The sequence below is a fragment of the Centropristis striata genome, chromosome 16, assembly GCF_030273125.1.
Source record: "Centropristis striata isolate RG_2023a ecotype Rhode Island chromosome 16, C.striata_1.0, whole genome shotgun sequence".
Lineage (NCBI taxonomy): Eukaryota > Metazoa > Chordata > Actinopteri > Perciformes > Serranidae > Centropristis > Centropristis striata.
The window spans coordinates 35,065,991-35,083,469 of NC_081532.1; the positions used below are offsets into that span (position 1 = coordinate 35,065,991).

General features: G+C 34.9%; 1 protein-coding gene across 1 annotated transcript in view; it reads left to right on the top strand.

The window, feature by feature from the left end:
* LOC131987902 (neuronal PAS domain-containing protein 3) overlaps positions 1 to 17,479 on the top strand; it is a 425,063-nt gene that overhangs the window by 331,457 nt on the left and 76,127 nt on the right. The window contains exon 6 of the mRNA XM_059352818.1: positions 15,314 to 15,494. Coding sequence (XP_059208801.1) covers positions 15,314 to 15,494 — 181 coding nt within the window. The remainder of the gene's footprint in view (positions 1 to 15,313; positions 15,495 to 17,479) is intronic.

Here is a 17,479-nt window from a genome sequence, read left to right on the forward strand (position 1 = left end):
AAGTGTGTGTGTGTGTGTGTGTGTGTGTGCCTTTTTGCCCCAAGGACCTTGAGCTCGCCTGATGGATGAGATTTAGCCTCGAGCACATCACACACACACACACACACACACACACACACACACACTCGACCTGCAGCTCAGTGAGAGTCATTAACACACTAAACAAATGAAATCTTCTCAATAAAAGGAATAAGCAGCAGCGGACGTATTAGCATGAGAAACATGATAAAAGTGCTCCTCCATTGTGTCCTTATCACAGTCCCATAATGCACTGGGAGGTGGGGATCGGCCCGGCGTTTGGACGTTCGACACTGAGGCTTATCAGCGTCTGGGGCCCTCACTCACAGCGCTCAAAGACCGCCATTGTTGTGAGATTTGGAGGGGGAACAGAGGAGAGATTTCCACGGGTTTTAGAGCGCTCAGTGGATTTTGTGAATGAGAGAGAGAGATAGAGAATAAATGGCTGAGAGAGAGAGAGAGAGAGAGAGAAAGAGACGAGTGATTAAACAGATAAAAACTGAAAGACGGACAAACAAATCAGCTGCTTGTCTGAATCTGTGTGTGTCACAAGTGTGTGTGTGTGTGTGTGTGTGTGTGTGTGTGTGTGTGTCGTCAGAACACATCCAGATCTTTTTTAACACTTGTGGACCAAACCAGAACCAAAACCTTCACTTTAAAATATTATTAAAAACCTATTTATTCTCCTTGGCGTTCAGTCCCAGCTAGGCAAGAATCCTTGGCTTTCTTTTTTACTTTTTTTACCCTTTTATTTGTCTTTTTATCTCTAACTCTGTTTTGGATTGAGTTTTTATTACTATTTTATTCTATTTTGTTTTATTGCTTTTACTGTTTTTAGTATTTGATTGTTTTGATTGTTTTTATTTATACCTATTTGTGTATGATTTATTCTATTTTAATAACTGTACAGCACTTTGGTCAACTGAGGTTGTTTTTAAATGTGCTCTATAAATAAACTTTGACTTGACTTGACTTAAATTACTTCATATTGACTGAAATTATATCCAATATTTTCTAAACAGCAAAAACATTAGACAGAAACTCATAGAAAGTCATAGACGTTTTTCAGAATTTGTGAAGATTATAATAATAAAAGTATCATAAACGTTTGTTTCCTGCACAGTATATTTTCTGCAGTAATCTGAAATCCGTCTCCTCATCTTCTGTGTGGAGTTCTCATGTTCTCCCCTTGTCAGCGTGGGTTCTCTCTGGGTTCTCCAGCTTCCTCCCACAGTCCAAAAACATGCACTTAGGTTTAATTGGTGACTCTAAATGTCCCGTAGGAGTGAATGAGAGTGTGATTGTCTGTTTTTATATGTCCCAATGTCAGCTGGGAGCGGCTCTAGCCCCCCGCCACCCGAATGCAGATAAGCGGATAAGGATAATGAATGAATGAATGAATGAATGAATGAACGAATGAATCCGAAATCCAATGGAAATAAATCTCATTGGGGTTTTGCTGATGAACGACTTTCTAGTAGACAAAAATACGTCCAACTATGAATTATAGTTTTGTTTTTTTCAGCTCTTTCAGCTTCTTGGTCCCCACTTTGCAAAGTATGTTTTCTTTTAAAAAAAAAAAGATAGACAAAAATCTGCTGTTTATCGTAGAAATAAAGTGTAACTAAAATAACAGGCATTATGGTAAGAGTTTGAACTCTCCGACGGTCCTTGAACGTATCATCAGTTACAAGAGTTTCTGTTATAAAAAGTGAGCAAAACTTGTGTTAAATGTTGATATTTGTGTCAGAATCTCTTTATTCTCCATGTGTCATTTAAAATAAAGTGTTTGCACTAACCAGATCCTGTTAAAAACATTAAATATATAAAGCTACAGTTTTGATATGAAACTATTTCTGCGCAGATATTCCAAATTAAAAGCGAAAAGCTACAAGAAACAGAGAAAGACAAAAAGCTGACAAATGTAACACGTCCAACAGATCGAACAGAAACACTTCAGTGTGTGTGTGTGTGTGTGTGTCTTTGTGTGTGTGTGTGTGTGTGTGTGTGTGTGTGTGTGTGTTAAGCTCTGTTTGCAGTCCGACTGTAAGTTTTTGCTGAACCGACACGCTGACGTGACACCCAGCAGACAGCTGTAAGCCTGAATGTGTGTGTGTTAAAACATACATGTCCCTCCCTCTGCACAGGCTTAAGGATGGGATGTGTGTGTGTGTGTGTGTGTGTGTGTCGTGTCTCTGTAACGTACCCAGAATGCACCTCACCTACACTCATCACTCCAGAGAGAGAGAGGGGGATCAGTCGTGCGAAAAAAGTGAAAGAACAGATAGATGATGAACGACAAAATATGACACACACACCATGCATGGTGTGTGTGTGTGTGTGTATGTGTGTGCCTGCGTGTGTGCATGTGTTTGTGCGTGTGTGTGTGTGTGTGTGTGTGTGTGTGTGTGTGAGTTTTGCTTTAACAAGTCAGCAGGTTGAAGAAGCTTTAGTGATTTGGGACGCTGAGACAGGGAGGTGTGTGTGTGTGTGTGTGTGTGTGTGTGTGTGTGTGTGTGTGTTTGTGTGTGTGTGTGTGTGTGTGTGTGTGTGTGTGTGTGTGTGTAGTATTGATCTCGGTGAAGAATCTCTCTCTTACTTTCTGTTCCTCTCAGGGGGTTAAAGCCACACACACACACACACACACTCACACACACACACACTGTCTTCAGCGGCTCTTCAGTGTTCAGTGACGTCTGATTTGAAAAGGTCTGTTCATCCTTTTAACTCACACACACGGTGAAATGTTGAGCTGAAGACTGAAGTCAGAGTGACACGTCACCAATCAGAGTGTTTCACTGGAAACTGAAGCTGTTTTATTTAAAAGATCTACAAAAAGATCCACTTTTTATCACAGAAAGAAACTGTAAAAGCAGGCATTATCGTAAGAGTTTGAACTTTCCGACAGTCCTTGAACATATCATCAGTTACGATAGTTTCCATTATAAAAAGTGACCAAAACTTGTGTTAAATGTTGATATTTGTGTCAGAATCACTTTATTCTCATTCTCCCATGTGTCATTTAAAAAAAAAAATCTGTTTACACAGAGCAGAGAGGAGAGGACAGGAGAGGCTGTTTATTATCATTATTTCTTATGGTCATTTTGTGTCTTTTTTTTTAATCATTATTATGTCTTTTTTGGGTAATTTTAAATAAATTCATAATGTCATTTTTCCCTTTTATGTACATTTTTAAAATCCTTTTATGTTTTTTTTTGTCATTTAGTGTCTTTTTTTGCTAATTTTGTGTCTTTTTTTGCTAATTTTGTGTCATTTTTCGGTTATTCATGACACCTTTTTTCCTGATTTCTGTCATTCTAACTGTGTTATTCTGCACAAAGACATGTTTGAGTTGTTCCCACTTCTAGCCATGATTGTGCTGATTAAATATGTTGATGTTCACACTTTACAAAACCTCAATTCAAAACCAAAAATCATCACATTAAAAATGTTCTTGACTGTACAGAACCTCCTAATATTAAACGTTGAAAGCACAATAGAAATGATGCATTAGATCAATTTTAAACAGTTATATTTGTTATCCTCTTCACTGTTTTCCCATCATGACTCCTCTTCACCTCTCTCTCTCTCTCTCTCTCTCTCTCTCTCTCTCTCTCTCTCCCTCTCTCTCTCTCTCTCTCTCTCTCTCTCTCTCACCTCTCTCTCTCCTCCTCTCTCTTGCTCTCTCTCTCTCTCTCTCTCTCTCTTCCTCTCTTCCTCTCTCTCTCTCTCTCTCTCTCTCCCTCTCTCTCTCTCTCTCCTTCCCTCTCTCTCTCTCGTCCAGACGAAGTGATTGTTTTCAGTGTTCTGTGTTTTGTTTTTGCCTAATAAATCACCATCACTATCAGAGCCCGGCTGACACACACACACACACATACACACACACAAACATACACACACACACACACACACACACACACGGTGGCAAACAGTTCATAATGGACCGTACATTTGTCATCCTCTGAGCTGTTGACAAGGAAAGTGTCCTTGGATATGGGCAAAGTGTGTGTGTGTGTGTGTGTGTGTGTGTGTGTGTGTGTGTGTGTGTGTGTGTGTGCATGTGTGTGTGTGTGTTCATGCGACTCTACTGACAAAAGAGATTCGTCCCCATTCATCTGACTGATAACACACTAGTGCTGTCAACTGGAGTCTGTCCTCACACACACACACACCACACACACACATGCATGTATGCACACACACATACATGCACACACACACACATGCTGTGTGTGGGCACAGACACATTAATTTACAAACTGTATAAACATGATGCACAGTTGCACTTGTGCATAATCTAACAAATTTACACAGAAAAATGCATGAAATTTAGAATAAAACAAAAACTTTTTTTGCTAAATTTTAAAATATTTTCCTTTCATTTTTTTAAACTGGAAAAAAAAAAACATAACCCACTGTTTGTTTGAGCTAAAAGATGAAAGTTCCATGGTACATGAAGGCACCACGACACAACAGCCTGATTATTTGAAATATTTAGTGCAAGAAAAAAAAGACAAAAGAAAATTCTAGAAAATATGTGTTTATAGTTTAGTCTCATGTTTTGTGCCTCAGCGTACTTTATTAATAATATAATAATATACTTTATTAATGCTATTTTACATGTGTATCTATTATTTAATACTTTGTTTTTATTCACACATATATATATATATATATATATATATGATATATATACGTGTGTGTGTATAGAGAGACATACTTTTAATTTTATTATTTATTTTTTCTATCATTTTCTGTGTATATTTGTGTGTATGTATGTGTGTATTCATAGAGAGAGAAGAAAAATTATTTATATTTATTAATTATTATATATATATATATATATACATTACATTTTTTTTGTATTTAGTATTCTTCATTTTTTTACTTATTTATCCTTTTGGCTGCTATTTCTTTCCTGCCTGGGATCAATAGCTATGATAATAATAATTCAGATTTAATAATTTATTTAATCTTTAATGGATTTATTGTATTTAAACCCATCGACAGCATTAAAGTTGAATCTTGACCTTGTGAATAATAGTTTGAATAAAGTGTGTCATATTATATTTACATTGGAGGATCATTAAGAGCTTGTTTACTCTTTCTAAAAAAAACAGAATAAAGGCTGAAAGGAGGAGAATAAGAGGAAACATCAAGACTGTTTCATGGTTTAAAGAGGGAAGTGAAGTTCCTCTGCAGTGTTTTCTCTCCTGCTTGTGTCCGTGGTTTTCCTCCTCGATGCCCCATGAATCATTAACCAGCAAAGTAATTATGCACTATCAAACTTGGAATATTACCCCCACTTAGCTAATGTTTAATGCTGTAATTAATTCTGAACCCTGCGAGCCAACATCAATTTATTTGATTAGTACTTTACAAAAGTCACACAGAGGTTTTTTACTGTTTTTACTGAGGTGTGTGTGTGTGTGTGTGTGTGTGTGTGTGTGTGTGTGTGTGTGTGTGTGTGTGTAGCTTTAAAAATGTTTCCGTATTAATTAAAGTGCGATCCGCAGAGTGAGAAGCTGATTAATGGGAATTCAACGCTTCACTTTTCATGTCTTTTTATTTGCGGTTTTGTTTTTCAGGACTTAATTGTTCCCTTCACAATAAAACAAAAGAGCTTTCTGTTTTTATGTCACATATTCTGAGCGGGAGGATTATTTAACGAGAGAAGAAGAAGAAGAAGAAGAGGAGAGTTTCTGACCTACTCACTACAATTATTAATACCAACACTTCTTTTCTTCACAACATTTTTTAACCAGTTCTCTTCTACACTCCATGTGGTATATTCTAGATGTTTTAGGGATCTCTAAAGGAACTCTGTTGTTTTGTCTGATGGTCCGTCTGGTTTCTGCTGAACTCTGCTCCTCTAAAGTTCTCAACCTTTTTGAGTCGCGACCCCCAATTTAACATGCATGTTGTCCACGACCCCCGCTCACTGAACACAATCTCACACGCACAGTTCAGATCACCCCAAAAAAGAAACAAAATGACCAAAAAAAGACACAAAATGACCAAAAAAAGACACAAATTGACCAGAAAAAAAAACACAAAATTACCCAAAAAAGAAACAAAATGACCAAAAGAGACACAAAATGACTAAAAAAGACACAAAATGACCAAAAAAGGAAACAAAATGACCAAAAAAGGAAACAAAAATGACCAAAAAGATACAAAATGACCAAAAAGGACACAAAATGACCAAAAAAAGACACAAAATGACTAAAAAAAAAAAAAAAGACACAAAATGACCAAAAAAAAGACACAAAATGACCAAAAAAAAGACACAAAATGACACAAAAAAAGACACAAAATGACTTACAAAGACATGAAAAGAATTCAAAAATGGACAAAATAGCCCAAGACTCCATAGAGTTAAGTTGTTAACCCATTTCTTGTTCCCTGAAAAAGGCCTACTTGTATAATTCTAAAATGTACATTATTTTTCAGTTTTGGTTAAGCTTACCTTTTTTTATTTTAACCTCTGGCAGTTCACCACTTACCTTTGGACCCTTTCAAGCTGTTCATTTGACTTGAACTGCTTGAATTTCAATAAAAAACTGGAAAAAATTGGGGTGTTCTAAAACTTTTGACCGGTAATGTATTTACTTTTGCTAATTTAACAACATTTTGATGCTGATACTTCAGTGAGTTTGCTGTAGTGGATCATTTCACAGAGTGTGTTAGTGTCTGTAACACTCACACACACACACACACACACAAACACACACACACACACACACACACACACACAAACACACACACACACACACACACACACACACACACACACACACACACACGTCCTAAGATATGGTGAAGAGACAGATAAGAGGAAAAGACAGATACGAACACACTCACTTTGCACAAACACACCAGTTTGAACATTTCATCACGAATCCTCTCTCCCTCTCTCCCTCTCTCTCTCCTCCCTCTCCTCTGTCTCTCCTCTCTCTCTCTCTCTCCATCCTCTTCTCTCTCTCTCTCTTCCTCTCTCTCTCTCTCTCCTCTCTCTCCCTCTTCTCCCCTCTCTCTCCTCTCTCTCTCCTCTCCAGTTTGGACGTGTTTATCACCATCATTCTTATTGTCTTCTGTCACTTGATGTCCTTGTCTCGGAGGGCGAGCGAGGCGGCGATAACGCCGGCCGTCTGGCGTCTCTGTTGTGTTTTAATAACTTTTATCTGAAGACTCTAAGCAGACAAACAATGTCAGAACTCAAACCTGACGGCAGAGCTGAGTTTCCCTCTCTGAGGTCACTGTGGACGCTCCGCTGCAGCTAATAAACCTTCATTCAGCTTCATGCCGTGAAGTGAAGCTTCAACACTTTAATTGTTGGTTAAAAGTCGTTAAAGTATCGTTTTTTTCTGCAGTATTGTTGCAGAAGATCCAACAGTTTAGGAAATACTCTGAACCCCAACGAGTCGTTTCCTTTTTTACACGCTGCAGTTTATAAAATCTCTATAAGTCTATAAGTCCTGCAGCTCTATTGAATCAGCACAGTCAGAACAACTCAAAGATGTCTTTGTGCAGAAAAAACACAGTTAGAATGACAGAAATCAGAAAATAACACAAGTTGAATAACTTTTTTAAGTGTCACAGATGTTTTCACAAAACACAAAAGACCAAGAAGACACAAAACTACAAAAAAAATGAACAAAAAAAGACACAAAATTGCCAAAAAATTACCAAAAAAAAGATACACAATTACCAAAAAAAGACACAAAATGGCCAAAAATGAACAAAAAAGACACACAATTACTAAAAAAAGACACAAAATAACAAAAAAGACAAAAAAAAGACATGAAAGGTATTAAATAATTACACAAAATACCTCTCAGCTCTGTGTAAACAGCCTCTCCTGTCCTCTCCTCTCTGCTCTGTGTAAACAGAATTTCTTTTTTTTAATTGTTGAATTTAATGTTTTCAACAGGATCTGGTTAGTGCAAACACTTTATTTTAAATGACACATGGAGAATAAAGGAGATTCTGACACAAAATATCAACATTTAACACAAGTTTTGGTCACTTTTTTTCTCACAGAAGCCTTTGTAACTGATGATCTGTTCAAGGGACTGTCGGAATGTTTAAACTCTTACAATAATTCCTGTTTTTTACAGTTTATTTCAACAACAGACTGTAGATTTGTGGTGATCCTTTAAAGAAAACATAATTGTTGGCTTCAGAGGGTTAAAAATGCATTTGGGGCTCCATTCAAAACTGCAGGAAAAATCCATTTTATTTGTCAAATCAGATCTTAAGTGCACACAGATTGGATTTGTTTTTGCTTTCTCACACTTAGTTGCCTTATGGAGGTGAAAGTTTATGGCCGTAAACATTGTCAGATGATCCAGATCCACATCAACATGTTCGTCCTTCCAACATCTTCACAATGTTTTGCCAGAGTTTGACGTGGATCTGAAGGCTGTTGTGTCCTCTCTATTTCATCTCTTCTGTCCCATAAAGACAGAAAAAAGAGAATAAAAGCAGCGTTATAATGGTGTTAAATCACTTGGCCCACCTCTGCTGGAGGGAACATGATGTATGAGGAGCAGCAGGTTGCCAAAGTTTCAGCTGATTAAAACTCTCAGGTTGACGCACGTCTTCAGCTCATGTTTTGGTGAATAACAGAGTCTGGCACAAACCGTCTGCGCTTAATCACACTCACTTTATTTGCCAAGTAAACATATTGCAGTTTACCACGGAGGCTGACGCTTTGTGTCCTTTCACATTAAAGTTAAAGAGAGACGACAACTCTGTTCAGAGCTTCAACTTCAGCCAAAATGTTCCAGCTTTTACTAGTTACACATCAACTAACCTTCATCCCTGAAACTTAACAACGATTGACACTTCTTTAACCTCATTTTTGCCCCTTTTTACGCCAAATATATATAGTAAGACATACAATAAATTTAATGAAATTAATGAAAAAAGAATTACAATGTTATGGAAAAAATCACAAAATTAACAACAAAAACGCCAAAAAGTTATAAATATCAGAGAAAAAAGTGACACATTTATGAGAAAAACAAATTTATTATAAAATAAACTCAAATTTAAGAATAAAAGGGTACAAAATCTATGAGATAAAAGTGACACGTTTCTGAGAAAAACGTTATAAAATTTATATGAAAAGTCCCAAATTTTTTTTAGTAAAAAGTAACAAATTTATGAGAAATAAGTGACACATTTCCAAGAAAAAAGTGACAAATTTATGAGTGAAACGTTTCAAATTTATGAGAAAAAAGTTACAAATTTATGAGAAAAAAGTTACAAATAAAATTAATGAAATTAATGAAAAAAAGAATTACTATGTTATGAAAAAAATCACAAATCAACAAGAAAAAAGGCCAAAAAAGTTATAAATATCAGAGAAAAAAGTGACAGGGTACAAATTTATGAGATAAAAGTGACACGTTTCTGAGAAAAACGTTATAAATTTATAAGAAAAGTCCCAAATTTTTTTAGTAAAAAGTAACTAATTTATGAGAAATAAGTGACACATTTCCAAGAAAAAAGTGACAAATTTATGAGTAAAACATTTCAAATTTATGAGAAAAAAGTTACAAATTTATGAGAAAAAAGTTAAAAATTTTCAAGAAAAAAGTGACAAGTGTTTCAAATTTAAAAGAAAAAAATCACAAATTTATGAGAAAAAAATCTCAAATTTACAAGAGGAAACGTTACAAATTTAAGAGAAAGGAAAGGAAGAAACAAAAGTTTCAGCTGATTAAAACTCTCAGGTTGACGCACGTCTTCAGCTCATGTTTTGGTGAATAACAGAGTCTGGCACGAACCGTCTGCGCTTAATCACACTCACTTTATTTGCCAAGTAAACATATTGCAGTTTACCACGGAGGCTGACGCTTTGTGTCCTTTCACATTAAAGTTAAAGAGAGACGACAACTCTGTTCAGAGCTTCAACTTCAGCCAAAATGTTCCAGCTTTTACTAGTTACACATCAACTAACATTCATCCCTGAAACTTAACAACGATTGACACTTCTTTAACCTCATTTTTGCCCCTTTTTATGCCAAATATATATAGTAAGACATACAATAAAATTAATGAAATTAATGAAAAAAGAATTACAATGTTATGGAAAAATCACAAATTAACAAGAAAAAGGCCAAAAAGTTATAAATATCAGAGAAAAAAGTGACACATTTATGAGAAAAACAAATTTATTATAAAATAAACTCAAATTTAAGAGTAAAAGGGTACAAATTTGTGAGATAAAAGTGACACGTTTCTGAGAAAAACGTTTTAAATTTATAAGAAAAGTCCCAAATTTTTTTTGTAAAAAGTTACTAATTTATGAGAAATAAGTGACACATTTCCAAGAAAAAAGTGACAAATTTATGAGTAAAACGTTTCAAATTTATGAGAAAAAAGTTACAAATTCATGAGAAAAAAGTTAAACATTTTCAAGAAAAAAGTGACAAGTGTTTCAAATTTAAAAGAAAAAAATCACAAATTTATGAGAAAAGAATCACAAATATATGAGAAAAAAATCTCAAATTTACAAGAGGAAACGTTACAAATTTAAGAGAAAGGAAAGGAAGAAACAAAAGTTTCAGCTGATTAAAACTCTCAGGTTGACGCACGTCTTCAGCTCATGTTTTGGTGAATAACAGAGTCTGGCACAAACCGTCTGCGCTTAATCACACTCTCTTTATTTGCCAAGTAAACATATTGCAGTTTACCACGGAGGCTGACGCTTTGTGTCCTTTCACATTAAAGTTAAAGAGAGACGACAACTCTGTTCAGAGCTTCAACTTCAGCCAAATGTTCCAGCTTTTACTAGTTACACATCAACTAACCTTCATCCCTTAAACTTAACAACGATTGACACTTCTTTAACCTCATTTTTGCCCCTTTTTACGCCAAATATATATAGTAAGACATACAATTACCAAAAAAAATGGCACAAAATTACAAGAAAAGATAGAAAATGAACAAAAAGATCAAATAAAGACACAAAATTACCAAAAAAAGACACAAAATTACAAGAAAAGATAGAAAATGAACAAAAAAGATCAAATAAAGACACAAAATTACAAGAAAAGATAGAAAATGAACAAAAAAGATCAAATAAAGACACAAAATTACCAAAAAATGGCACAAAATTACAAGAAAAGATAGAAAATGAACAAAAAAGATCAAATAAAGACACAAAATTACCAAAAAAGACACAAAATTACAAGAAAAGATAGAAAATGAACAAAAAAGATCAAAGAAAGACACAAAATTACCAAAAAATGGCACAAAATTACAAGAAAAGATAGAAAATGAACAAAAAAGATCAAATAAAGACACAAAATTACCGAAAAATGGCACAAAATTACAAGAAAAGATAGAAAATGAACAAAAAAGATCAAATAAAGACACAAAATTACAAGAAAAGATAGAAAATGAACAAAAAAGATCAAATAAAGACACAAAATTACAAAAAAATGGCACAAAATTACAAGAAAAGATGGAAAATGAACAAAAAAGATCAAATAAAGACACAAAATTACCAAAAAAAGGCACAAAATTACAAGAAAAGATGGAAAATGAACAAAAAAGATCAAATAAAGACACAAAATTACCGAAAAATGGCACAAAATTACAAGAAAAGATAGAAAATGAACAAAAAAGATCAAATAAAGACACAAAATTACAAAAAAAAGACACAAAATTACAAGAAAAGATAGAAAATGAACAAAAAAGATCAAATAAAGACACAAAATTACCCAAAAATGGCACAAAATTACAAGAAAAGATAGAAAATGAACAAAAAAGATCAAATAAAGACACAAAATTACCAAAAAAAGACACAAAATTACCAAAAAAAGACACAAAATTACAAGAAAAGATAGAAAATGAACAAAAAAGATCAAATAAAGACACAAAATTACCAAAAAAAGACACAAAATTACAAGAAAAGATAGAAAATGAACAAAAAAGATCAAATAAAGACACAAAATTACCAAAAAATGGCACAAAATTACAAGAAAAGATAGAAAATGAACAAAAAAGATCAAATAAAGACACAAAATTACAAGAAAAGATAGAAAATGAACAAAAAAGATCAAATAAAGACACAAAATTACAAGAAAAGATAGAAAATGAACATAAAAGATCAAATAAAGACACAAAATTACCAAAAAATGGCACAACATTACAAGAAAAGATAGAAAATGAACAAAAAAGATCAAATAAAGACATACAATTACCAAAAAAAGACACAAAATTACAAGAAAAGATAGAAAATGAATAAAAAAGATCAAATAAAGACACAAAATTACCAAAAAATGGCACAACATTACAAGAAAAGATAGAAAATGAACAAAAAAGATCAAATAAAGACATACAATTACCAAAAAAAGACACAAAATTACAAGAAAAGATAGAAAATGAATAAAAAAGATCAAATAAAGACACAAAATTACCAAAAAATGGCACAAAATTACAAGAAAAGATAGAAAATGAACAAAAAAGATAAAAAAAGACACAAAATTACAAGAAAAGATAGAAAATGAACAAAAAAGATCAAATAAAGACACAAAATTACCAAAAAATGGCACAAAATGACAAGAAAAGATAGAAAATAAACAAAAAAGATCGAAGAAAGACACAAAATTACCAAAAAAGGGCACAAAATTACAAGAAAAGATAGAAAATGAACAAAAAAGATCAAATAAAGACACAAAATTACCAAAAAAAGACACAAAATTACAAGAAAAGATAGAAAATGAACAAAAAAGATCCAATAAAGACACAAAATTACAAAAAATGGCACAAAATTACAAGAAAAGATAGAAAATGAACAAAAAAGATCAAATAAAGACACAAAATTAACAAAAAATTACAAGAAAAGATAGAAAATGAACAAAAAAGATCAAATAAAGACACAAAATTGCCAAAAAATGGCACAAAATTACAAGAAAAGATAGAAAATGAACAAAAAAGATCAAATAAAGACACAAAATTAACAAAAAATTACAAGAAAAGATAGAAAATGAACAAAAAAGATCAAATAAAGACACAAAATTAACAAAAAATGGCACAAAATTACAAGAAAAGATAGAAAATGAACAAAAAAGATCAAATAAAGACACAAAATTACCAAAAAAAGACACAAAATTACAAAATATTATGTGCAGTGTGGTGCAGGAGTTATGCTTTATTTATGTATTATTATTATTATTGTATTATTGATGCAACTGATGCAACCCTGTCTGATGCACCAGTCTGCGTTAGTGAAACTTTCTGGCTGAACTCCTCCGCCTCGTCTTGTTTGCGCTGCAGCGTATATATTAGCCCACAATAATGGACTTTCACCCCCTCTGTTGTGTGATAATTCTCTTCAAGTGTTGCTGCAGTAGCTGTCTGAATGTCTAATTCCATCTCTGTATAATTAGCTCCACCAGTGACTTTATGTAAAATAGTTGTGGCAAGTTTTAATTGATTAAAAGTCGGCGTGTTATTGCGAGGAAGAACAATGTAGATCCAATTAGCACTGTAACGTGTAAACATGAACACTAACTCCCATGGTGCACCGGGGTCTGTGTGTGTGTGTGTGTGTGTGTGTGTGTGTGTGTGTGTGTGTGTGTGTGAGAGAGATTCAGTGATCAGTCTCATTTCTTAATCATCACTTTCTGCTCCAGATGAGACTTTATGAGGGGACTAAATTGCCTTAAAGGGATTTCTTATTAAAGGGATTACACCCATGTAATCCCCTTTGTCCCAGTGGACCCCCAAAAACCTGATCACACACACACACACACACACACACACACACACACACACACACACAGATGCTCATACAGTACATAACCAGATTAGCATTTGAAAATAAATGTGCACAATGTTTTGATACGCTACAAATGAAAACACACACGTTAAACGACAAGAACATGAGCCCGTAGAAAATCGTCTGCTTAAGTGTGAGTGTGTGTGTGTGTTTATAACCTTGACGTGCATCTGTTTGTGCATGGTGTGTGTGTGTGTGTGTGTGTGTGTGTGTGTGTAGCGTTCCGCTGGTTTTGGCGGCGCTCCCTCGTCTCATCCCCAATTAACGAAGACAAATCCGCTTCTATCGGCGCTAATGAGAGTCTTTAAGGTGAAAGGACTCTGTATTTATTTAATAAGAAGAAGCTTATTTCTTCCATTTCCATGAGAATGAAAAGCCGCCGCTGATTCGCTGAGGGATGGATTAGAGGAGGAGGAGGAGGAGGAGGAGGAGGAAGGGGAAAGAAAGTGTGGATTAGAGGAGGAGAAACAGGGAGAGAGCAGGGGTTATAAGAAACTCTGAGGAGGAGGGAGAAAGGAAGAAAAGATGGACAGAAAGAGGGTGAAATCAAAGCAGAATTGAACAGGTGTGAGAGGAGAAATAAAGGACAGAGGAGGAGGTGCAGGAAGAAAAGAAAGAAGAGATTTAGGATGAAAAGGAGGAGCAGGAAGAGATGGAAGAGGGGAAGAAAATGTGAAAGAAATGGATGAAGTAAAGAAGAGAAGAACAGTTTCTTGTTTTGAACTGTTCAGAAAAAGATGTGAACACTTAATTTTACCGAATTTCCCTTCGGGGATGAATAAAGTAATCTATCTATCATCTATCTATCTATCTATCTATCTATCTATCTATCTATCTATCCATCCATCCATCCATCCATCCATCCATCCATCCATCCATCCATCTATCCATCTATCTATCTATCTATCTATCTATCTATCTATCTATCTATCTATCTATCTATCTATCTATCTATCTATCTATCTATCTATCTATCTATCTATCTATCTATCTATCTATTTTGTATGTATGTTTCATGTATAAAGCAACTTTTTGTGATTTGGCTACATGTTTAGTGAGACACTGAAGAGGAATAGAATAAAGTAGAGAATAAGTTTTAAAAAAAAGATAGACAAGAAGAGATAGGAGAGGGTGAAATCAAAGCAAATCTTTCACAAGTTAAGAAATGAGGAGAAATAAAAGGACAGAGGAGGTGAAAAGGAAGGAAAGAGAGAAGAGATTTAGGATGGAAAGGATTTTAATCTATTGTTTTTACTGTTTTTAGTATTTTATTCTTTTTATTGTTTTTATTTATACCCAGTTGTGTATGATGTATTCTATTTTAATAACTGTACAGCACTTTGGTCAACTGAGGTTGTTTTTAAATGTGCTCTATAAATAAACTTTGACTTGACTTGACTGTAATTATGTGTATACATTGTGAAGCACATTGAGTCTGCCTCTATAAATAAAGTTGAATTGAATTGAATAGTGAAGCAGCTGCTGTGTGTCCAGGTGGAGCTGACGGGCAGCAGCGTCTTCGACTACATCCACCCTGGAGACCACGTGGAGACGGCCGAGCAGCTCGGCATGAAGCTTCCTCCGGGCCGAGGCATGTCTCTGTCCCAGGGAGCCGTCAACGAGGACGGGGCGTCCTCCGCCTCCTCGTCCTCACACTCCGAGACGCCCGAACCAGGTAGGACACCAGGGGAGGAGGGGAGGAGGAGGGAGGAGGGGAGGAAAGTTGTGTTTTTCTGCAGGGTGCATGGCTGAATACTGGGCCTGTCCAGTTCATTCACTGGCACTTTTAAACCTTTATTCTGCAAAGAACTCTATTTGGTAACTTCAGGTAATATTTCGAGAAAAAAGTTGCAAATTTAGTAGATTAAAGTGGCAAATCTACAAGAAAAAGGCGCAGATTTACGAGATTTAAAGTGGCAAATATGCGCGAAAAAAGTCACAGATTTACGAGAAAAAAGTGGGAAAAAAAAAATGAAAGTGGCAAAAATTAAAGTGGCAAATCTACAAGAAAAAAGTAGCAGATTTAAGAGATTTAAAGTGGCAAATATGCGTGAAAAAAGTTGCAGATTTACGAGAAAAAAGTGTCACTTTTAACCCTTTATCAAGCAAAGAACTATATTTGGTAACTTCAGGTAATATTTTGAGAAAAAAGTTGCAAATTTACTAGATTAAAGTGGCAAATCTACAAGAAAAAAAGTCGCAGATTTAAGAGATTTAAAGTGGCAAATATGCGTGAAAAAAGTTGCAGATTTACGAGAAAAAAAAGTGGGAAAAAAGCAAGTTTTTTCTCCCAGATTCACCACTTTAACCCTTAATAGGACACTCATTGAAATACTTGCAAATTCCAAATTCCAACCCTAGAGAATATTGGAGGATATTACATACAGACAAACAAACTTAAATAAATACAAACAAACTTCAATAAAATTTTAAGTTGGACGATTAAACTAATTATTTTAAGTTTTGTTTTTGAGTTTGCTCAACTCTGAATGCAGATTTTTGTCAACTCAACTGTAAGTTGTACTAACTTATAATTTAACATTGTAATAACTTTTAATCCTTACTTCTGCTAACTTCTGCAATGTGCTGAATTGGCACGATTGTAACGCTGCTATGAAATGTCAGCTAATGTTGTGATTACAATTTTGAGTTAGCATTGATACGCTAATGGCTACTCTTGTAGCTGTAACAAGCAGCGCTGTTAGCATCAGTTAGCCGCTAGCATCAGTTAGCCTCTAGCATCATTTAGCCGCTAGCATCAGTTAGCCTCTAGCATCATTTAGCCGCTAGCATCAGTTAGCCGCTAGCTTTCACTATGAATTACACCGCTTTCCCGCATTTCCCAACAAAGAAATAAGAGTTATCAGAACTATTGTCCCTTGTTGTGAACCCCAACTTAAAGATATAAGTAACAACAACTCACCAACTTGTTTTTGAGCAGACGACTGGCTTCCTTTGTTGTGCTAACTTAATTTATATTTCCAAGTTTTACCAACTTAAATCACTGTTTTAGGCCAAAAAATACAAGTTGGCTTTTTTGCAGTGTGTGTGTGTGTGGCGGCCACCGATCAGAGCAGATCAATCAATTGCAGCTGCTTCTGTGACATTTGTGATATAACTCTGATGGCATCTGCGGTCTCGAGCGTAGTTTCCAAATTCATTTTTTGGACAAATTTTTCTGTCCCTCTGCACTCTAGCGATGATGTCATCCACTCTAGCCTCTCTATAAGGTAACATTGGGGGGATTTTTTGCCGTGTTTTTGCCAAATAATTTTAAAAACGTTTGTCAAAACCCATAGAAAAGACATGGCACACTTGTTATGGCCGAGCCGGTCGATTTGATACCTTTTTTAGTGTACGTGAGACTAAAACTCTGGGAGGAGTAGTCGACCGACAAAAAAACACAGAAGAAACGGAAGAATAAAACATAGGAATATGCCCGTGAATAGTATATAGTGTGCTCTTTCAAGCACACTCAACTAGAGAATGTACTCTGTACAGGTGTGGATGCTGGAGACTGAGTTTTGACTGGAAACAGTCAGAACAAGTTGAAGTTGTAGGCAATATGGTCTCACAGGAATCTGTGAAATAGCCACAGATTCGCTTAACTTAAAATCCGTGGAATAGCCAATAGATTTGGCTACAATGCAAGTTAATGCC